The 24,432-nt window shown below is 39.6% G+C and overlaps 1 protein-coding gene across 1 annotated transcript; it reads right to left on the bottom strand.

Annotated features, from left to right (window-relative positions):
* Window positions 1–574: 574 nt before the first annotated feature.
* LOC126165603 (LWamide neuropeptides-like) lies at window positions 575–1,360 on the bottom strand. Its single transcript, XM_049920337.1, has one exon. The coding sequence runs from the start codon at window positions 1,358–1,360 to the stop codon at window positions 575–577; it is 786 nt and encodes a 261-aa protein (XP_049776294.1).
* Window positions 1,361–24,432: the final 23,072 nt, after the last annotated feature.

Raw genomic sequence — 24,432 nt, 5'->3', positions numbered from 1 at the left:
CCATATTTGCGTCTTTCCCATATTTGCGTTTTTCCCATATTTGCGTGTTTCCCATATTTTTCCCATATTTGGGTTTTTCCCATATTTTTCCCGTATTTGCGTTTTTCCCATATTTTTCCCATATTTGCGTTTTCCCTATAATTGCGTTTTTCCCATATTTGCGTTTTTCCCATATTTGCGTTTTCCCATATTTGCGTTTTTCCCATATTTTTCCCATATTTTTCCCATATTTGCATTATTCCCATATTTGCATTTTTCCCATATTTGCATTTTTCCCATATTTGCATTTTTCCCATATGTGCGTTTTTCCCATATGTGCGTTTTTCCCATTACTCATGAACCCATCTTACCAACCGATTCCCTCTTCTAGTCACGTTATGCCACAAAATTCTCTTCTGCCATATTTGCGTTTTTCCGTTATTTGTATTTTTCCCATATTTGCGTTTTTCCCATATTTACGTTTTTCCCATATTTACGTTTTTCCCATATTAACGTTTTTCCCATATTTACGTTCTTCCCATATTTACGTTATTCCCATATTTACGTTTTTCCCATATTTACGTTTTTCCCATATTTATGTTTTTCCCATATTTACGTTTTTCCCATATTTATGTTTTTCCCATATTTGCATTTTTCCCATATTTGCATTTTTCCCATATTTGCATTCTTCCCATATTTGCATTCTTCCCATATAGGCGTTTTTCCCATATAGGCGTTTTTCCCATATTGGCGTTTTTCCCATATTGGCGTTTTTCCCATATTGGCGTTTCTCCCATAACGGCGTTTCTCCCATATTGGCGGTTCTCCCATATTGTTGTTTCTCCCATATTGTTGTGTCTCCCATATTGGCGTTTCTCCCATATTGGCGTTTCTCCCATATTGGCGTTTCTCCCATATTGGCGTTTCTCCCATATTGGCGTTTTTCCCATATTGGCGTTTTACCCATATTGGCGTTTTTCCCATTACTCATGAACCGATTCCCTCTTCTAGTCACGTTATGCCACAAAATTCTCTTCTGCCATATTTGCGTTTTTACCATATTTGCGTTTTTCCCATATTTGCGTTTTTCCCATATTTGCGTTTTTCCCAATTGGCGTTTCTCCCAATTGGCGTTTCTCCCAATGGGCGTTTCTCCCAATTGGCGTTTCTCCCAATTGGCATTTCTCCCAATTGGCGTTTTTCCCATATTGGCGTTTTTCCCATATTGGCGTTTTTCCCATATTGGCGTTTTTCCCATATTGGCGTTTTTCCCATATTTGCGTTTTTCCCATATTTGCGTTTTTCCCATATTTGCGTTTTTCCCATATTTGCGTTTTCCCATATTTGCGTTTTTCCCATATTTTTCCCATATTTTTCCCATATTTGCGTTTTTCCCAAATTGGCGTTTTTCACATTACTCATGAACCCATATTACCAACTGACTCCCTCTTCTAGTCACATTATGCCACAAAATTCTCTTCTGCCACATTTGCATTTTTCCCATATTTGCGTTTTTCCCATATTTGCATTTTTCCCATATTTGCATTTTTCCCATATTTGCATTTTTCCCATATTTGCATTTTTCCCATATTTGCATTTTTCCCATATGTGCGTTTTTCCCATATGTGCGTTTTTCCCATTACTCATGAACCCATCTTACCAACCGATTCCCTCTTCTAGTCACGTTATGCCACAAAATTCTCTTCTGCCATATTTGCGTTTTTCCCATATTTGTGTTTTTCCTATATTTGCGTTTTTCCCATATTTACGTTTTTCCCATATTTACGTTTTTCCCATATTAACGTTTTTCCCATATTTACGTTCTTCCCATATTTACATTTTTCCCATATTTACGTTTTTCCCATATTTACGTTTTTCCCATATTTATGTTTCTCCCATATTTACGTTTTTCCCATATTTATGTTTTTCCCATATTTGCCTTTTTTGCCATATTTGCATTTTTCCCATATTTGCATTCTTCCCATATTTGCATTCTTCCCATATAGGCGTTTTTCCCATATAGGCGTTTTTCCCATATTGGCGTTTTTCCCATATTGGCGTTTTTCCCATATTGGCGTTTCTCCCATAATGGCGTTTTTCCCGTATTGACGTTTCTCCCATATTGTTGTTTCTCCCTTATTGTTGTGTCTACCATATTGGCGTTTCTCCCATATTGGCGTTTCTCCCATATTGGCGTTTCTCCCATATTGGCGTTTCTCCCATATTGGCGTTTCTCCCATATTGGCGTTTCTCCCATATTGGCGTTTTTCCCATATTGGCGTTTTACGCATATTGGCGTTTTTCCCTTTACTCATGAACCGATTCCCTCTTCTAGTCACGTTATGCCACAAAATTCTCTTCTGCCATATTTGCGTTTTTCCCATATTTGCGTTTTTCCCATATTTGCGTTTTTCCAATATTTGCGTTTTTCCCATATTCGCGTTTTTCCCATATTTGCGTTTTTCCCAATTGGCGTTTCTCCCAATTGGCGTTTCTCCCAATGGGCGTTTCTCCCAATTGGCGTTTCTCCCAATTGGCGTTTCTCCCAATTGGCGTTTTTCACATATTGGCGTTTTTCCCATATTGGCGTTTTTCCCATATTGGCGTTTTTCCTATATTGGCGTTTTTCCCATATTGGCGTTTTTCCCATATTGGCGTTTTTCCCATATTGTCGTTTTTCTTATATTGGCGTTTTCCCCATTTTGGCGTTTTTCCCATATTGGCGTTTGTCCCATATTGGCGTTTTTCCCATATTGGCGTTTGTCCCATACTGGCGTTTTTCCCAAGTTTGCGTTTTTCCCATTACTCATGAACCTATATTACCAACCGATTCCCTTTTATAGTCACGTTATGCCTTAAAATTCTCTTCTGCCATATTTGCGCTTTTCCTATATTTGCGCTTTTCCCATATTGGCGTTTTTCCCGTAATTGCGTATTTCCCATAATTGCGTTTTTCCCATATATGCGTTTTTCCCATATGTGCGTTTTTCTCATATGTGCGTTTTTCCCATTACTCATGAACACATCTTACCAACCGATTCCCTCATCTAATCAAGTTGTGCCACAAAATTTACTTCTGTCATATTTGCGTTTTTCCCATATGTGCGTTATTCCCATATGTGCGTCTTTCCCATATAAGGGTTTTTGCCATATGTGCGTTTTTACCATATGTGCGTTTTTGCCATATGTGCGTTTTTGCCATATGTGCGTTTTTGCCATATGTGCGTTTTTGCCATATGTGCATTTTTCCGTATGTGCGTTTTTGCCATATTCGCGTTTTTCCCATATGTGCGTTTTTCCCATATGTGTGTTTCTCCCATATTTGCGTTTTTCCCATGTTTGGGTTTTTCCCATGTTTGGGTTTTTCCCATGTTTGGGTTTTTCCCATGTTTGGGTGTTTCCCATGTTTGGGTTTTTCCCATGTTTGAGTTTTTCCGATGTTTGGGTTTTTCCCATGTTTGGGTTTTTCCCATGTTTGGGTTTTTCCCATATTTGGGTTTTCCCCATGTTTGGGTTTTTCGCATCTTTGGGTTTTTCCTGTATTTGCGTTTTTCCCATTCTTGCGTTTTTCCCATATTTGCGTTTTTCCCATATTTGCCTTTTTTCCCATATTTGCGTGATTCCCATATTTGCGTTTTTACCATATTTGTGTTTTTCACATATTTGTGTTTTTCCCATATTTGCGTTTTTCCCATATTTGCGTTTTTCCCATATTTGCAATTTTCGCATATTTGCGTTTTTCCCATATTTGAGTTTTCCCCATATGTGCGTTTTCCCCATATGTGCGTTTTCCCCATATGTGCGTGTACCCCATTACTCATGAACACATCTTACCAACCGATTCCCTCATCTAATCAAGTTGTGCCACAAAATTTACTTCTGTCATATTTGCGTTTTTCCCATATGTGCGTTTTTCCCATATGTGCGTTTTTCCCATATGTGCGTCTTTCCCATATGTGCGTCTTTCCCATATGTGCGTCTTTCCCATATTTGCGTCTTTCCATATTTGCGTTTTTCCCGTTACTCATGAACCCATATTACCAACCGATTCCCTCTTCTACTTAAGTTGTTCCACAAAATTCTCTTCTGCCATATTTGCGTTTTTCCCATATTTGCGTTTTTCCCATATGTGCGTTTCTCCCATATGTGCGTTTTTCCCATATGTGCGTTTTTCCCATATGTGCGTTTTTCCCATATGTTCGTTTTTCCCATATGTGCGTTTTTCCCATATGTGCGTTATTCCCATATGTGCGTTTTTCCCATATGTGCGTTTTTCCCATATGGGCGTTTTTCCCATATGGGCGTTTTTCCCATATTGGCGTTTTTCCCATATTTGCGTTTTTCCCATTGCTCATGAACCCATTTTACCAACCGATTCCCTCTTGTAGTCAAGTTATGCCACAAAATTCTCTTCTGCCGTATTTGAGTTTTTCCCATATTTGCGTTTTTATCATATTTGCGTTTTTCCCATATTTGCGTTTTTCCCATATTTGCGTTTTTCCCATCTTTGAGTTTTTCCCATATTTGCGGTTATCCTATATGTGCGTTTTTCCCATATGGGCGTTTTTGCCATTACTCATGAACCCATCTTACCAACCGATTCCCTCTTCTTATCAAATTGTGCCACAAAATTCTCTTCTGCCATATTTGCGTTTTTCCATTATTTGCGTTTTTCCCATATTTGCGTTTTTCCCTTATTTGCGTTTTTCCCATATGTGCGTTTTTCCCATATGTGCGTTTTTCCCATATGTGCGTTTTTCCCATATTTGCGTTTTTCCCAATTGGCGTTTCTCCCAATTGGCGTTTCTCCCAATGGGCGTTTCTCCCAATTGGCGTTTCTCCCAATTGGCGTTTCTCCCAATTGGCGTTTGTCACATATTGGCGTTTTTCCCATATTGGCGTTTTTCCCATATTGGCGTTTTTCCTATATTGGCGTTTTTCCCATATATGCGTTTTTCCCATATGTGCGTTTTTCTCATATGTGCGTTTTTCCCATTACTCATGAACACATCTTACCAACCGATTCCCTCATCTAATCAAGTTGTGCCACAAAATTTACTTCTGTCATATTTGCGTTTTTCCCATATGTGCGTTATTCCCATATGTGCGTCTTTCCCATATAAGCGTTTTTGCCATATGTGCGCTTTTCCCATATGTGCGCTTTCCCCATATGTGCGTTTTTCTCATATGTGGGTTTTTCCCATATGTGCGTTTTTCCCATATGTGCGTTTTTCCCATATGTGCGTTTTTCCCATATGTGCGTCTTTCCCATATGTGCGTCTTTCCCATATGTGCGTCTTTCCCATATTTGCGTCTTTCCCAATTTTGCGTCTTTCCATATTTGCGTTTTTCCCGTTACTCATGAACCCATATTACCAACCGATTCCCTCTTCTACTTAAGTTGTTCCACAAAATTCTCTTCTGCCATATTTGCGTTTTTCCCATATTTGCGTTTTTCCCATATGTGCGTTTCTCCCATATGTGCGTTTTTCCCATATGTGCGTTTTTCCCATATGTGCGTTTTTCCCATATGTGCGTTTTTCCCATATGTGCGTTTTTCCCATATGTGCGTTTTTCCCATATGTGCGTTATTCCCATATGTGCGTTTTTCCCATATGTGCGTTTTTCCCATATGTGCGTTTTTCCCATATGGGCGTTTTTCCCATATGGGCGTTTTTCCCATATTGGCGTTTTTCCCATATTGGCGTTTTTCCCATATTTGCGTTTTTCCCATTGCTCATGAACCCATCTTACCAACCGATTCCCTCTTCTTATCAAATTGTGCCACAAAATTCTCTTCTGCCATATTTGCGTTTTTCCATTATTTGCGTTTTTCTCATATTTGCGTTTTTCCCTTATTTGCGTTTTTCCCATATGTGCGTTTTTCCCATATGTGCGTTTTTCCCATATGTGCGTTTTTCCTATATGTGCGTTTTTCCCATATGTGCGTTTTTCCCATATGTGTGTTTGTCCCATATGTGCGTTAGTCCCATATGTGCGTTTGTCCCATACGTGCGTTTTCCCCAAATGTGTGTTTTTCCCATATTAGCATTTTTCCCATATGGGCCTTTTTCCCATTACTCATGAACACATCTTACCAACCGAATCCCGCTTCTAATCAAGTTGTGCCACAAAATTTTCTTCTGCCATATTTGCGTTTTTCCCATATTTGCGTTTTTCCCATATTTGCGTTTTTCCCATATTTGCGTTTTCCCATATTTGCGTTTTCCCATATTTGCGTTTTCCCATATTTGCGTTTTCCCAATATTTGCGTTTTTCCCAATATTTGCGTTTTTCCCATATTTGCGTTTTTACCATATTTGCCTTTATACCATATTTGGCTTCTTACCATATTTGCGTATTTCCCTTATGCGCATTTTTCCCATATGTGCGTTTTTCCCATATGTGCGTTTTTCCCATATGTGCGTTTTTCCCATATGTGCGTTTTTCCCATATGTGCGTTTTTCCCATATGTACGTTTTTCACATATGTGCGTTTTTCCCATATGTGCGTTTTTCCCATACGTACGTTTTTCACATATGTGCGTTTTTCCCATATGTGCATTGTCCCATATGTGCGTTTTTCCCATGTTACTTTTTCCCATATGTTGCTATTTTCCCATATTTTACTTTTTCCCATATGTTACTTTTTCGCATATGTTACTTTTTCCCATATGTGCATTTTTCCCATATGTGCGTTTTTCCCACATGTGCGTTTTTCCCATATGTGCGTTTTTCCCATATGTGCGTTTTTCCCATATGTGCGTTTTTCCCATATGTGCCTTTTTCCCATATATGCGTTTTTCCCATATTGGCGTTTTTCCCATTGCTCATGAACCCATATTACCAACCGATTCCCTCTTCTAGTCAAGTTATGCCACAAAATTCTCATCCGCCATATTTGCGTTTTTATCATATTTGCGTTTTTATCATATTTGCGTTTTTATCATATTTGCGTTTTTCCAATATGTGCGTTTTTCCCATATGTGCGTTTTTCCCATATGTGCGATTTTGCCATATGTGCGATTTTCCCATATTTGCGATTTTCCCATATGTGCGTTTTTCCCATATGTGCGTTTTCCGATATATGCGTTTTCCCATATGTGCGTTTTCCCATATGTGCGTTTTCCCATATTTGCGTTTTTCCCATATGTGTGTTTCTCCCATATTTGCGTTTTTCCCATGTTTGGGTTTTTCCCATGTTTGGGTTTTTCCCATGTTTGGGTTTTTCCCATGTTTGGGTGTTTCCCATGTTTGGGTTTTTCCCATGTTTGAGTTTTTCCGATGTTTGGGTTTTTCCCATGTTTGGGTTTTTCCCATGTTTGGGTTTTTCCCATATTTGGGTTTTCCCCATGTTTGGGTTTTTCGCATCTTTGGGTTTTTCCTGTATTTGCGTTTTTCCCATTCTTGCGTTTTTCCCATATTTGCGTTTTTCCCATATTTGCCTTTTTTCCCATATTTGCGTGATTCCCATATTTGCGTTTTTACCATATTTGTGTTTTTCACATATTTGTGTTTTTCCCATATTTGCGTTTTTCCCATATTTGCGTTTTTCCCATATTTGCAATTTTCGCATATTTGCGTTTTTCCCATATTTGAGTTTTCCCCATATGTGCGTTTTCCCCATATGTGCGTTTTCCCCATATGTGCGTGTACCCCATTACTCATGAACACATCTTACCAACCGATTCCCTCATCTAATCAAGTTGTGCCACAAAATTTACTTCTGTCATATTTGCGTTTTTCCCATATGTGCGTTTTTCCCATATGTGCGTTTTTCCCATATGTGCGTCTTTCCCATATGTGCGTCTTTCCCATATGTGCGTCTTTCCCATATTTGCGTCTTTCCATATTTGCGTTTTTCCCGTTACTCATGAACCCATATTACCAACCGATTCCCTCTTCTACTTAAGTTGTTCCACAAAATTCTCTTCTGCCATATTTGCGTTTTTCCCATATTTGCGTTTTTCCCATATGTGCGTTTCTCCCATATGTGCGTTTTTCCCATATGTGCGTTTTTCCCATATGTGCGTTTTTCCCATATGTTCGTTTTTCCCATATGTGCGTTTTTCCCATATGTGCGTTATTCCCATATGTGCGTTTTTCCCATATGTGCGTTTTTCCCATATGGGCGTTTTTCCCATATGGGCGTTTTTCCCATATTGGCGTTTTTCCCATATTTGCGTTTTTCCCATTGCTCATGAACCCATTTTACCAACCGATTCCCTCTTGTAGTCAAGTTATGCCACAAAATTCTCTTCTGCCGTATTTGAGTTTTTCCCATATTTGCGTTTTTATCATATTTGCGTTTTTCCCATATTTGCGTTTTTCCCATATTTGCGTTTTTCCCATCTTTGAGTTTTTCCCATATTTGCGGTTATCCTATATGTGCGTTTTTCCCATATGGGCGTTTTTGCCATTACTCATGAACCCATCTTACCAACCGATTCCCTCTTCTTATCAAATTGTGCCACAAAATTCTCTTCTGCCATATTTGCGTTTTTCCATTATTTGCGTTTTTCCCATATTTGCGTTTTTCCCTTATTTGCGTTTTTCCCATATGTGCGTTTTTCCCATATGTGCGTTTTTCCCATATGTGCGTTTTTCCCATATTTGCGTTTTTCCCAATTGGCGTTTCTCCCAATTGGCGTTTCTCCCAATGGGCGTTTCTCCCAATTGGCGTTTCTCCCAATTGGCGTTTCTCCCAATTGGCGTTTGTCACATATTGGCGTTTTTCCCATATTGGCGTTTTTCCCATATTGGCGTTTTTCCTATATTGGCGTTTTTCCCATATATGCGTTTTTCCCATATGTGCGTTTTTCTCATATGTGCGTTTTCCCCATATGTGCGTGTACCCCATTACTCATGAACCCATCTTACCAACCGATTCCCTCTTCTAATCAAGTTGTGCCACAAAATTCTGATCTGTCATCTTTGGGTTTTTCCCATCTTTGCGTTTTCCCATCTTTGCGCTTTTCCCATCTTTGCGCTTTTCCCATATGTGTGCTTCTCCCATATGTGCGCTTTTCCCATATGTGCGCTTTTCCCATATGTGCGCTTTCCCCATATGTGCGTTTTTCTCATATGTGGGTTTTTCCCATATGTGCGTTTTTCCCATATGTGCGTTTTTCCCATATGTGCGTTTTTCCCATATGTGCGTCTTTCCCATATGTGCGTCTTTCCCATATGTGCGTCTTTCCCATATTTGCGTCTTTCCCAATTTTGCGTCTTTCCATATTTGCGTTTTTCCCGTTACTCATGAACCCATATTACCAACCGATTCCCTCTTCTACTTAAGTTGTTCCACAAAATTCTCTTCTGCCATATTTGCGTTTTTCCCATATTTGCGTTTTTCCCATATGTGCGTTTCTCCCATATGTGCGTTTTTCCCATATGTGCGTTTTTCCCATATGTGCGTTTTTCCCATATGTGCGTTTTTCCCATATGTGCGTTTTTCCCATATGTGCGTTTTTCCCATATGTGCGTTATTCCCATATGTGCGTTTTTCCCATATGTGCGTTTTTCCCATATGTGCGTTTTTCCCATATGGGCGTTTTTCCCATATGGGCGTTTTTCCCATATTGGCGTTTTTCCCATATTGGCGTTTTTCCCATATTTGCGTTTTTCCCATTGCTCATGAACCCATCTTACCAACCGATTCCCTCTTCTTATCAAATTGTGCCACAAAATTCTCTTCTGCCATATTTGCGTTTTTCCATTATTTGCGTTTTTCTCATATTTGCGTTTTTCCCTTATTTGCGTTTTTCCCATATGTGCGTTTTTCCCATATGTGCGTTTTTCCCATATGTGCGTTTTTCCTATATGTGCGTTTTTCCCATATGTGCGTTTTTCCCATATGTGTGTTTGTCCCATATGTGCGTTAGTCCCATATGTGCGTTTGTCCCATACGTGCGTTTTCCCCAAATGTGTGTTTTTCCCATATTAGCATTTTTCCCATATGGGCCTTTTTCCCATTACTCATGAACACATCTTACCAACCGAATCCCGCTTCTAATCAAGTTGTGCCACAAAATTTTCTTCTGCCATATTTGCGTTTTTCCCATATTTGCGTTTTTCCCATATTTGCGTTTTTCCCATATTTGCGTTTTCCCATATTTGCGTTTTCCCATATTTGCGTTTTCCCATATTTGCGTTTTCCCAATATTTGCGTTTTTCCCAATATTTGCGTTTTTCCCATATTTGCGTTTTTACCATATTTGCCTTTATACCATATTTGGCTTCTTACCATATTTGCGTATTTCCCTTATGCGCATTTTTCCCATATGTGCGTTTTTCCCATATGTGCGTTTTTCCCATATGTGCGTTTTTCCCATATGTGCGTTTTTCCCATATGTGCGTTTTTCCCATATGTACGTTTTTCACATATGTGCGTTTTTCCCATATGTGCGTTTTTCCCATACGTACGTTTTTCACATATGTGCGTTTTTCCCATATGTGCATTGTCCCATATGTGCGTTTTTCCCATGTTACTTTTTCCCATATGTTGCTATTTTCCCATATTTTACTTTTTCCCATATGTTACTTTTTCGCATATGTTACTTTTTCCCATATGTGCATTTTTCCCATATGTGCGTTTTTCCCATATGTGCGTTTTTCCCATATGTGCGTTTTTCCCATATGTGCGTTTTTCCCATATGTGCGTTTTTCCCATATGTGCCTTTTTCCCATATATGCGTTTTTCCCATATTGGCGTTTTTCCCATTGCTCATGAACCCATATTACCAACCGATTCCCTCTTCTAGTCAAGTTATGCCACAAAATTCTCATCCGCCATATTTGCGTTTTTATCATATTTGCGTTTTTATCATATTTGCGTTTTTATCATATTTGCGTTTTTCCAATATGTGCGTTTTTCCCATATGTGCGTTTTTCCCATATGTGCGATTTTGCCATATGTGCGATTTTCCCATATTTGCGATTTTCCCATATGTGCGTTTTTCCCATATGTGCGTTTTCCGATATATGCGTTTTCCCATATGTGCGTTTTCCCATATGTGCGTTTTCCCATATTTGCGTTTTCCCATATGTGCGTTTTTCCCATATGTGCGTTTTTCCCATTACTCATGAACCCATCTTACAAACCGATTCCCTCTTCTAATCAAGTTGTGCCACAAAATTCTCTTCTGCCATATTTGCGTTTTTCCCATATTTGCGTTTTTCCCATATTTGCGTTTTTCCCAAATTTGCGTTTTTCTCATATTTGCGTTTTTACCATATTTGCGTTTTTACCATATTTGCGTTTTTACCATATTTGCGTTTTTACCATATTTGCGTTTTTACCATATTTGCGTTTTTACCATATTTGCGTTTTTCCCTTATGCGCGTTTTTCTCATATCTGCGTTTTGCCCGTATGTGCGTTTTTCCCGGATGTGCGTTTTTCCCATATGTGCGGTTTTCCCCTATGTGCGATTTTCCAATTTGTGCAATTTTCCAATTTGTGCGATTTTCCCATATGTGCGATTTTCACATATTTGCGATTTCCCCGTATTTGCGATTTTCCCGTATATGCGATTTTCCCATATTTGCGATTTTCTCATTTTTGCGATTTTCCCATATTTGCGATTTTCCCATATTTGCGATTTTCCCATATTTGCGATTTTCCCATATTTGCGTTTTTCCCATAGTTGCGTTTTTCCCATATGTCTGTTTTTCCCATATGTGCGTTTTTCCCTAATGTGCGTTTTTCCCATATGTGCGTTTTCCCCATATGTGCGTTTTCCCCATATGTGCGTTTTCCCCATATGTGCGTTTTTGCCATATGTGCGTTTTTGCCATATGTGCGTTTTTGCCATATGTGCGTTTTTGCCATATGTGCGTTTTTGCCATATTTTCGTTTTTCCCTTATGTTCGTTTTTCCCATATGTTCGTTTTTCCCATATTTGCGTTTTTCCCATATTTGCGTTTTTCCCCTATTTGCGTTTTTCCCCTATTCGCGTTTTTCCCATATTTGCGTTTTTCCCCTATTTGCGTTTGTCCCATATTTGCGATTTTCCTCTATTTGCGATTTTCCCCTGTTTGCGTTTTTCCCATATTTGCGATTTTCCCATATTTGCGATTTTCCCATATTTGCGTTTTTCCCATATTTGCGTTTTTCCCATATTTGCGTTTTTCCCATATTTGCGTTTTTCCCATATTGGCGTTTTTCCCATTACTCATGAACCCATATTATTAACCTCTTCCCTCTTCTAGTCAAGTTATGCCACAAAAATCTCTCCTGCCATATTTGCGTTTTTCCCATATGTGTTTTTTCCCATATGTGCGATTTTCCCATATGTGCGATTTTCCCAAATGTGCGATTTTCCCATATGTGCGATTTTCACATATGTGGGTTTTTCCCGTATTTGCGATTTTCCCGTATTTGCGATTTTCCCGTATTTGCGATTTTCCCGTATTTGCGATTTTCCCATTTTTGCGAATTTCCCATTTTTGCGATTTTCCCATATTTGCGTTTTTCCCATATGTGCGTTTTTCCCATATGTGCGTTTTTCCTATATGTGCGTTTTACCCATATGTGCGTTTTTCCCATATGTGCGTTTTTCGCATATTTGCGTTTCTCCCATATTTGCGTTTCTCCCATACTTGCGTTTCTCCCATACTTGCGTTTCTCCCATACCTGTGTTTCTCCCATACCTGTGTTAGTCCCATACCTGCATTTCTCCCATACTTGCATTTCTCCCATACTTGCTTTTCTCCCGTACTAGCGTTTCTCCCGTACTTGTATTTCTCCCGTACTTGCGTTTCTCCCGTACTTGCGTTTCTCCTGTACTTGCGTTTCTCCCATACTTGTGTTTCTCCCTTACTTGCGTTTCTTCCATACTTGCGTTTCTCCCATACTTGCTTTTCTCCCATACTTGCGTTTCTCCCATACTTGCGTTTCTCCCATACTTGCGTTTCTCCCATACTTGCGTTTCTGCCATATTTGCGATTCTCCCATATTTGCGATTGTCCCATATTTGCGTTTGTCCCATATTTGCGTTTGTCCCATATTTGTGTTTGTCCCATATTTGCGTTTGTCCCATATTTGCGTTTGTCCCATATTTGCGTTTGTCCCATACTTGCGTTTTTCCCATACTTGCGTTTTTCCCATATTTGGGTTTTTCCAATATGTGCGTTTTTCCAAAATGAGCGTTTTTGCCATATGTGCGTTTTTCCCATATGTGCGTTTTTCCCATATGTGCGTTTTTCCCATATGTGCGTTTTTCCCATATGTACGTTTTTCCCATATGTGCGTTTTTCCCATATGTGCATTTTTCCCATATGTGCGTTTTTCCAATATGTGCGTTTTTCCAATATGTGCGTTTTTCCAATATGTGCGATTTTCCCATATGTGTGTTTTTCCCGTATTTGCGATTTTCCCGTATTTGCGATTTTCCCATATTTGCGATTTTCCCGTATTTGCGATTTTCCCGTATTTGAGATTTTCCGTATTTGCGATATTCCCGTATTTGCGATTTTTCCATTTTGGCGATTTTCCCATATTTGCGATTTTCCCATATTTGCGAATTTCCCATATTTGCGATTTTCCCATATTTGCGTTTTTCCCATATTTGCGTTTTTCCCATATGTGCGTTTTTCCCATATGTGCGTTTTTCCCATATGTGCGTTTTTCCCATAATTGCGTTTTTCCCATATGTGCGTTTTTCCCATATGTGCGTTTTTCCCATATTTGCGTTTTTCCCATATGTGCTTTTTTCCCATATGTGCATTTATCCCATATGTGCGTTTATCCCATATGTGCGTTTATCCCATATGTGCGTTTATCCCATATGTGCGTTTATCCCATATGTGCGTTTTACCCATATGTGCGTTTTCCCATATGTGCGTTTTTCCCATATGTGCGTTTTACCAATATGTGCGTTTTTCCCATATGTGCGTTTTTCCTTTATTTGCGTTTCTCCCATATTTGCGTTTCTCCCATACTTGCGATTCTCCCATACTTGCGTTTCTCCCGTACTTGCGTTTCTCCTGTACTTGCGTTTCTCCCGTACTTGTGTTTCTCCCTTACTTGCGTTTCTTCCATACTTGCGTTTCTCCTGTACTTGCGTTTCTCCCGTACTTGTGTTTCTCCCTTACTTGCGTTTCTTCCATACTTGCGTTTCTCCCATACTTGCGTTTCTCCCATACTTGCGTTTCTCCCATACTTGCGTTTCTCTCATACTTGCGTTTCTGCCATATTTGCGATTTTCCCATATTTGCGATTGTCCCATATTTGCGTTTATCCCATATTTGCGTTTGTCCCATATTTCCGTTTGTCCCATATTTGCGTTTGTCCCATATTTGCGTTTGTCCCATACTTGCGTTTTTCCCATATTTGCGTTTTTCCAATATGTGCGTTTTTCCAAAATGAGCGTTTTTCCCATATGTGCATTTTTCCCATATGTGCGTTTTTCCCATATGTGCGTTTTTCCCATATGTGCGTTTTTCCCATATGTGCGTTTTTCCCATATGTGCATTTTTCCCATATGTGCGTTTTTCCCATATGTGCGTTTTTCCAATATGTGCGTTTTTCAATATGTGCGTTTGTCCAATATGTGTGTTTTTCCCATAAGGGCGTTTTTCCCATATTTGCGTTTTTCCCATATTTGCGTTTCTCCCATACTTGCGTTTCTCCCATACTTGCGTTTCTCCCATACTTGCGTTTCTCTCATACTTGCGTTTCTGCCATATTTGCGATTTTCCCATATTTGCGATTGTCCCATATTTGCGTTTATCCCATATTTGCGTTTGTCCCATATTTCCGTTTGTCCCATATTTGTGTTTGTCCCATATTTGCGTTTTTCCCATACTTGCGTTTTTCCCATATTTGCGTTTTTCCAATATGTGCGTTTTTCCAAAATGAGCGTTTTTCCCATATGTGCATTTTTCCCATATGTGCGTTTTTCCCATATGTGCGTTTTTCCCATATGTGCGTTTTTCCCATATGTGCGTTTTTCCCATATGTGCATTTTTCCCATATGTGCGTTTTTCCAATATGTGCGTTTTTCCAATATGTGCGTTTTTCAATATGTGCGTTTGTCCAATATGTGTGTTTTTCCCATAAGGGCGTTTTTCCCATATTTGCGTTTTTCCCATATTTGCGTTTTTCCCATATTTGCGTTTTTCCCATTTTTGCGTTTTTCCCATATTTGCATTTTTCCCATATTTGCGTTTTTCCCATATTTGCGTTTTTCCCATATTTGCGTTTTTCCCATATTTGCGTTTTTCCAATATTTGCGTTTTTCCCATATTTGCGTTTTTGCTATATTTTCGTTTCTACCATATTTTCGTTTTTACCATATTTTCGTTTTTAACATTTTTTCGTTTTTACCATGTTTTCGTTTTTCCCATATTTGCGTTTCTCCCATATTTACGTTTTTCCCATATTTGCGTTTCTCCCATATTTGCGTCTCTCCCATATTTGCGTCTCTCCCATATTTGCGTCTCTCCCATATTTGCGTCTCTCCCATATTTGCGTCGCTCCCATATTTGCGTCTCTCCCATATTTGCGTTTTTCCAACATTTGCATTGTTCCCATATTTGCATTGTTCCCATATTTGCATTGTTCCCATATTTGCGTTTTTCCCATACTTGCGTTTTTCCCATACTTGCGTTTTTTTCATAATTGCGTTTTTCCCATTGTTGTGTTTTTCGCATATGTGCGTTTTTCCCATATGTGCGTTTTTCCCATTTGTGCGTTTTTTTCATATGTGCGTTTTTCCCATATGTGCGTTTTTCCCATATGTGCGTTTTCCCCATATGTGCGTTTTCCCCATATGTGCGTTTTTCCCATATGTGCGTTTTTCCCATATGTGCGTTTTTCCCATATGTGCGTATTTCCCATATGTGCGTCTTTCCCATATGTGCGTCTTTCCCATATGTGCATCTTTCCCATATGTGCGTCTTTCCCATATGTGCGTCTTTCCCGTATGTGCGTCTTTCCCGTTTGTGCGTCTTTCCCGTATGTGCGTCTTTCCCGTATGTGCGTCTTTCCCGTATGTGCGTCTTCCCCGAATGTGCGTCTTTCCCGTATGTGCGTCTTTCCCGTATGTGCGTTTTCCCGTATGTGCGTTTTTCCCATATTTGCGTTTTTGCCATATTTGCGTTTTTGCCACATTTGCGTTTTTGCCATATTTGCGTTTTTCCCATATGTGCGTTTTTCCCATATGTGCGTTTTTCTTATATGTGCGTTTCTCCCATATGTGCGTTTTTCCCATATGTAGTTTTTTCCATTTTTGCGTTTTTGCCATTTTTGCGTTTTTGCCATATTTGCGTTTTTGCCATATTTGCGTTTTTGCCATATTTGCGTTTTTGCCATATTTGCGTTTTTGCCATATTTGCGTTTTTACATATTTGCGTTTTTGCCATATTTTCGTTTTTGCCATATTTTCGTTTTTGCCATATTTGCGTTTTTGCCATATTTGCTTTTTTGCCATATTTGCGTTTTTGCCATATTTGCGTTTTTCCCACGTTTGCGTTTTTCCCATGTTTGCGTTTTTCCGTTGTTTGCGTTGTTCCCTTGTTTGCGTTTTACCTGTATTTGCGTTTATGCCGTATTCGCGTGTTTGCCATATTTGCGTTTTTGCCGTATTTGCGGTTTTGCCACATTTGCGTTTTTGCCATATATGCGTTTTCCTATATTTGCGTTTTTCCCATATTTGCGTTTTTCCCATATTTGCGTTTTTCCCATATTTGCGTTTTTCCCATATTTGCGTTTTCCCCATATTTGCGTTTTCCCCATATTTTCGTTATCCCCATATTTGCGTTTTCCCGATATTTACGTTTTCCCCATATTTGCGTTTTCCCCATATTTGCATTTTCCCCATATTTGCGTTTTCCCCATATTTGCGTTTTTCCCATAAGTGCGTTTTTCCCATAAGAGCGTTTTTCCCATAAGAGCGTTTTTCCCATAAGAGCGTTTTTCCCATAAGTGCGTTTTTCACATAAGTGCGTTTTTCCCATATGTGCGTTTTTCCCATATGTGCGTTTTCCCCATATGTGCATTTTCCCCATATGTGCGTTTTCCCCATATGTGCGTTTTCCCCATATGTGCGTTTTCCCCATATGTGCGTTTTCCCCATATGTGCGTTTTTCCCTTATGTGCTTTTTTCCCATATGTGCGTTTTTCCCATATGTGCGTTTTTCCCATATGTGCGTTTTCCCCATATGTGCGTTTTTCCCATATGTGCGTTTTTCCCATATGTGCGTTTTCCCCATATGTGCGGTTTCCCCATATGTGCAGTTTCCCATATGTCTGGTTTCCCATATTGGAGGTTTCCCCATATGTGCGGTTTCCCCATATATGTGCGGTTTCCCATTTGTGCGGTTTTCCCATATGTGCTTTTTTCCCATATGTGCTTTTTTCCCATATGTGCTTTTTTCCCATATGTGCTTTTTCCCATACGTGCTTTTTTCCCATATGTGCTTTTTTCCCATATATGCTTTTTGCCATATGTGCGTTTTTCCATATGTGCGTTTTTCCCATATGTGCGTTTTTCCCATATGTGCGTTTTTCCCATATGTGCGTTTTTCCCATATGTGCATTTTTCCCATATGTGCATTTTTCCCATATGTGCATTTTTCCCATATGTGCGTTTTTCCCATATGTGCGTTTTTCCAATATGTGCGTTTTTCCCATATGTGCGTTTTTCCCATATGTGCGTTTTTCCTATATGTGCGTTTTTCCCATATTTGCGTTTTTCCCATATGTAGTTTTTTCTTTTTTGCGTTTTTGCCATATTTGCGTTTTTGCCATATTTGCTTTTTTGCCATATTTGCGTTTTTGCCATATTTTCGTTTTTGCCATATTTCCGTTTTTGCCATATTTTCGTTTTTACCATATTTGCTTTTTTGCCATATTTGCGTTTTTGCCATATTTGCGTTTTTCCCATGTTTGCGTTTTTCCCATGTTTGCGTTTTTCCCTTGTTTGCGTTTTTCCCTTGTTTGCGTTTTACCTGTATTTGCGATTTTGCCGTATTTGCGTATTTGCCGTATGTGCGTTTTTGCCGTATTTGCGTTTTTGCCGTATTTGCGCTTTTGCCGTATTTGCGTTTTTGCCGTATGTGGGTTTTTGCCGTATTTGCGTTTTTGCCGTATTTGCTTTTTTCCGTATTTGCGTTTTTGCCGTATTTGGGCTTTTCCCGTATTTGGGTTTTTCCCATATTTGCGTTTTTCCCATATTTGCGTTTTTCCCATATTTGCGTTTCTCCCATATTTGCGTTTTCCCATATTTGCGTTTTTCCCATATTTACGTTTTTACCATATTTGCGTTTTTACCATATTTGCGTTTTTACCATACTGGCGTTTTTACCATATTTGCGTTTTTCCCATTACTCATGAACCCATCTTACCAACCGTCAAGTTGTGCCACATAGTACTCTTCTGCCATATTTGCGTTTTTCCCATATTTGCGTTTTTCCCATATTTGCGTTTTCCCCATATTTGCGTCTCCCATATTTGCGTTTTTCCCATATTTGCGTTTCTCCCATATTTGCGTTTCTCCCATATTTGCGTTTCTCCCATATTTGCGTTTCTCCCATATTTGCGCTTTTCCCATATGTGCGTTTTCCCCATATGTGCGTGTTTCCCATATGTGCGTGTTTCTCATATGTGCGTGTTTCCCATATGTGCGTTTTTTCCATATTTGCGTTTTTCCCATATTTGCGGTTTTGCCATATTTGCATTTTTGTCATATTTGCGTTTTTGCCATATTTGCGTTTTTGCCATATTTGTTTTTGCCATATTTGCGTTTTTGCCATATTTGCGGTTTTGCCATATTTGCCGTCTTGCCATATTTGCGTTTTTGTCATATTTGCGTTTTTGCCATATTTGTGTTTTTGCCATATTTGCGTTTTTGCCATATATGCGTTTTCCCATATTTGCGTTTTTCCCATATTTGCGTTTTTCCCATATTTGCGTTTTTCCCATATTTGCGTTTTTCCCATATTTGCGTTTTCCCCATATTTGCGTTTTCCCCATTTTTGCGTTTTCCCCATATTTGCGTTGTCCCCATATTTGCGTTTTTCCCATATTTTCGTTTTTCCCATATTTGCGTTTCTCCCATATTTGCGTTTTTCCCATATTTGCGTTTTTCCCATATTTGCGTTTTTCCCATATTTGCGTTTTTCCCATATTTGCGCTTTTCCCATATGTGCGTTTTCCCCATATGTGCGTTTTCCCCATATGTGCGTGTTTCCCATATGTGCGTGTTTCCCATATGTGCGTGTTTCCCATATGTGCGTGTTTCCCATATGTGCGTGTTTCCCATATGTGCGTTTTTCCCATATGTGCTTTTTTCCCATATGTGCGTTTTTTTCGTATGTGCGTTTTTGCCATATTTGCGTTTTTGCCATATTTGCGTTTTTGCCATATTTGCGATTTTGCCATATTTGCGTTTTTGCCATATTTCCGTTTTTCCCATATGTGCATTTTTCCCATATGTGCGTTTTTCCAATATGTGCGTTTTTCCAATATGTGCGTTTTACCAATATGTGTGTTTTTCCAATATGTGCGTTTGTCCAATATGTGCGTTTTTCCCATAAGTGCGTTTTTCCCACATGTGCTTTTTTCCCGTATGTGCTTTTTTCCCATATGTGCTTTTTTCCCATATGTGCTTTTTTCCAATATGTGTTTTTTCCCATATGTGCTTTTTTCCCATATGTGCTATATTCCCATATGTGCTTTTTGCCATATGTGCTTTTTTGCCATATGTGCGTTTTCCCATATGTGCGTTTTTCCCATATGTGCGTTTTTCCCATATGTGCATTTTTCCCATATGTGCATTTTTCCCATATGTGCATTTTTCCCATATGTGCGTTTTTCCCATATGTGCGTTTTTCCCATATGTGCGTTTTTCCCATATGTGCGTTTTTCCCATATGAGCGTTTTTCTTATATGTGCGTTTTTCCCATATGTGCGTTTTTCCCATATGTAGTTTTTGCCATATTTGCGTTTTTGCCATATTTGCGTTTTTGACATATTTGCTTTTTTGCCATATTTGCGTTTTTCCCATGTTTGCGTTTTTCCCATGTTTGCGTTTTTCCCTTGTTTGCGTTTTTCCCTTGTTTGCATTTTACCTGTATTTGCGTTTATGCCGTATTCGCGTTTTTGCCATATTTGCGTTTTTGCCGTATTTGCGGTTTTGCCACATTTGCGTTTTTGCCATATATGCGTTTTCCTATATTTGCGTTTTTCCCATATTTGCGTTTTTCCCATATTTGCGTTTTTCCCATATTTGCGTTTTTCCCATATTTGCGTTTTCCCCATATTTGCGTTTTCCCCATATTTTCGTTTTCCCCATATTTGCGTTTTCCCGATATTTGCGTTTTCCCCATATTTGCGTTTTCCCCATATTTGCATTTTCCCCATATTTGCGTTTTCCCCATATGTGCGTTTTTCCCATATGTGCATTTTTCCCATAAGTGCGTTTTTCCCATAAGAGCGTTTTTCCCATAAGAGCGTTTTTCCCATAAGAGCGTTTTTCCCATAAGTGCGTTTTTCCCATAAGTGCGTTTTTCCCATATGTGCGTTTTTCCCATATGTGCGTTTTCCCCATATGTGCATTTTCCCCATATGTGCGTTTTTCCCTTATGTGCGTTTTTCCCATATGTGCGTTTTTCCCATATGTGCGTTGTCCCCATATGTGCGTTTTCCCATATGTGCGTTTTTCCCATATGTGCGTTTTCCCCATATGTGCGGTTTCCCCATATGTGCAGTTTCCCATATGTCTGGTTTACCATATGTGCGGTTTCCCCATATGTGCGGTTTCCCCATATATGTACGGTTTCCCCATATGTGCGGTTTTCCCATATGTGCTTTTTTCCCATATGTGCGTTTTCCCCATATGTGCATTTTCCCCATATGTGCGTTTTTCCCTTATGTGCGTTTTTCCCATATGTGCGTTTTTCCCATATGTGCGTTGTCCCCATATGTGCGTTTTTCCCATATGTGTGTTTTTCCCATATGTGCGTTTTTCCCATATGTGCGTTTTTCCCATATGTACGTTTTTCCCATATGTGCGTTTTTCCCATATGTGCATTTTTCCCATATGTGCGTTTTTCCAATATGTGCGTTTTTCCAATATGTGCGTTTTTCCAATATGTGCGATTTTCCCATATGTGCGTTTTTCCTGTATTTGCGATTTTCCCGTATTTGCGATTTTCCCGTATTTGCGATTTTCCCGTATTTGCGATTTTCCCGTATTTGAGATTTTCCCGTATTTGCGATATTCCCGTATTTGAGATTTTTCCATTTTGGCGATTTTCCCATATTTGCGATTTTCCCATATTTGCGAATTTCCCATATTTGCGATTTTCCCATATTTGCGATTTTCCCATATTTGCGTTTTTCCCATATGTGCGTTTGTCCCATATGTGTGTTTTTCCCATATGTGCGTTTTTCCCATATGTGCGTTTTTCCCATATGTGCGTTTTTCCCATATGTTCGTTTTTCCCATATTTGCGTTTTTCCCATATGTGCTTTTTTCCCATATGTGCTTTTTTCCCATATGTGCATTTATCCCATATGTGCGTTTATCCTATATGTGCGTTTATCCCATATGTGCGTTTATCCCATATGTGTGTTTATCCCATATGTGCGTTTTACCCATATGTGCGTTTTCCCATATGTGCGTTTTTCACATATGTGCGTTTTACCAATATGTGCGTTTTTCCCATATGTGCGTTTTTCCTATATTTGCGTTTCTCCCATATTTGCGTTTCTCACATACTTGCGATTCTCCCATACTTGCGTTTCTCCCGTACTTGCGTTTCTCCTGTACTTGCGTTTCTCCCGTACTTGTGTTTCTCCCTTACTTGCGTTTCTTCCTTACTTGCGTTTCTCCTGTACTTGCGTTTCTCCCGTACTTGTGTTTCTCCCTTACTTGCGTTTCTTCCATACTTGCGTTTCTCCCATACTTGCGTTTCTCCCATACTTGCGATTCTCCCATACTTGCGTTTCTCCCATACTTGCGTTTCTCTCATACTTGCGTTTCTGCCATATTTGCGATTTTCCCATATTTGCGATTGTCCCATATTTGCGTTTATCCCATATTTGCGTTTGTCCCATATTTCCGTTTGTCCCATATTTGCGTTTGTCCCATATTTGCTTTTGTCCCATATTTGTGTTTGTCCCATATTTGCGTTTTTCCCATACTTGCGTTTTTCCCATATTTGCGTTTTTCCAATATGTGCGTTTTTCCAAAATGAGCGTTTTTCCCATATGTGCATTTTTCCCATATGTGCGTTTTCCCATATGTGCGTTTTTCCCATATGTGCGTTTTTCCCATATGTGCGTTTTTCCCATATGTGCATTTTTCCCATATGTGCGTTTTTCCAATATGTGCGTTTTTCCAATATGTGCGTTTTTCCAATATGTGCGTTTTTCCAATATGTGCGTTTGTCCAATATGTGTGTTTTTCCCATAAGGGCGTTTTTCCCATATTTGCGTCTCTCCCATATTTGCGTCTCTCCCATATTTGCGTCTCTCCCATATTTGCGTCTCTCCCATATTTGCGTCGCTCCCATATTTGCGTCTCTCCCATATTTGCGTTTTTCCAACATTTGCATTGTTCCCATATTTGCATTGTTCCCATATTTGCATTGTTCCCATATTTGCGTTTTTCCCATACTTGCGTTTTTCCCATACTTGCGTTTTTCCCATAATTGCGTTTTTCCCATTGTTGTGTTTTTCCCATATGTGCGTTTTTCCCATATGTGCGTTTTTCCCATTTGTGCGTTTTTTTCATATGTGCGTTTTTCCCATATGTGCGTTTTTCCCATATGTGCGTTTTCCCCATATGTGCGTTTTCCCCATATGTGCGTTTTTCCCATATGTGCGTTTTTCCCATATGTGCGTTTTTCCCATATGTGCGTATTTCCCATATGTGCGTCTTTCCCATATGTGCGTCTTTCCCATATGTGCATCTTTCCCATATGTGCGTCTTTCCCATATGTGCGTCATTCCCATATGTGCGTCTTTCCCGTATGTGCGTCTTTCCCGTATGTGCGTCTTTCCCGTATGTGCGTCTTTCCCGTATGTGCGTCTTTCCCGTATGTGCGTCTTCCCCGAATGTGCGTCTTTCCCGTATGTGCGTCTTTCCCGTATGTGCGTTTTCCCGTATGTGCGTTTTTCCCATATGTGCGTTTTTGCCATATGTGCGTTTTTGCCTTATGTGCGTTTTTGCCATATGTGCGTTTTTGCCATATTTGCGTTTTTGCCATATTTGCGTTTTTGCCATATTTGCGTTTTTGCCATATTTGCGTTTTTCCCATATGTGCGTTTTTCCCATTTGTGCGTTTTTTTCATATGTGCGTTTTTCCCATATGTGCGTTTTTCCCATATGTGCGTTTTTCCCATATGTGCTTTTTTCCCAAATGTGCGTTTTTCCCATATGTGCGTTTTTCCCATATGTGCGTTTTTCCCATATGTGCGTTTTTCCCATATGTGTGGTTTTCCCATATGTGCGTCTTTCCCATATGTGCGTCTTTCCCATATGTGCGTCTTTCCCATATCTGCGTATTTCCCATATGTGCGTCTTTCCCGTATGTGCGTCTTCCCCGTATGTGCGTCTTTCCCGTATGTGCGTCTTTCCCGTATGTGCGTTTTCCCGTATGTGCGTTTTTCCCATATGTGCGTTTTTCCCATATGTGCATTTTTCCCATAAGTGCGTTTTTCCCATAAGAGCGTTTTTCCCATAAGAGCGTTTTTCCCATAAGAGCGTTTTTCCCATAAGTGCGTTTTTCCCATAAGTGCGTTTTTCCCATATGTGCGTTTTTCCCATATGTGCGTTTTCCCCATATGTGCATTTTCCCCATATGTGCGTTTTTCCCTTATGTGCGTTTTTCCCATATGTGCGTTTTTCCCATATGTGCGTTGTCCCCATATGTGCGTTTTCCCATATGTGCGTTTTTCCCATATGTGCGTTTTCCCCATATGTGCGGTTTCCCCATATGTGCAGTTTCCCATATGTCTCGTTTACCATATGTGCGGTTTCCCCATATGTGCGGTTTCCCCATATATGTGCGGTTTCCCCATATGTGCGGTTTTCCCATATGTGCTTTTTTCCCATATGTGCGTTTTCCCCATATGTGCATTTTCCCCATATGTGCGTTTTTCCCTTATGTGCGTTTTTCCCATATGTGCGTTTTTCCCATATGTGCGTTGTCCCCATATGTGCGTTTTTCCCATATGTGCGTTTTTCCCATATGTGCGTTTTTCCCATATGTGCGTTTTTCCCATATGTACGTTTTTCCCATATGTGCGTTTTTCCCATATGTGCATTTTTCTCATATGTGCGTTTTTCCAATATGTGCGTTTTTCCAATATGTGCGTTTTTCCAATATGTGCGATTTTCCCATATGTGCGTTTTTCCTGTATTTGCGATTTTCCCGTATTTGCGATTTTCCCGTATTTGCGATTTTCCCGTATTTGCGATTTTCCCGTATTTGAGATTTTCC

Source organism: Schistocerca cancellata, chromosome 1, assembly GCF_023864275.1.
Source record: "Schistocerca cancellata isolate TAMUIC-IGC-003103 chromosome 1, iqSchCanc2.1, whole genome shotgun sequence".
Classification (NCBI taxonomy): domain Eukaryota; kingdom Metazoa; phylum Arthropoda; class Insecta; order Orthoptera; family Acrididae; genus Schistocerca; species Schistocerca cancellata.
This window is presented reverse-complemented; position numbering and strand designations above follow the sequence as displayed.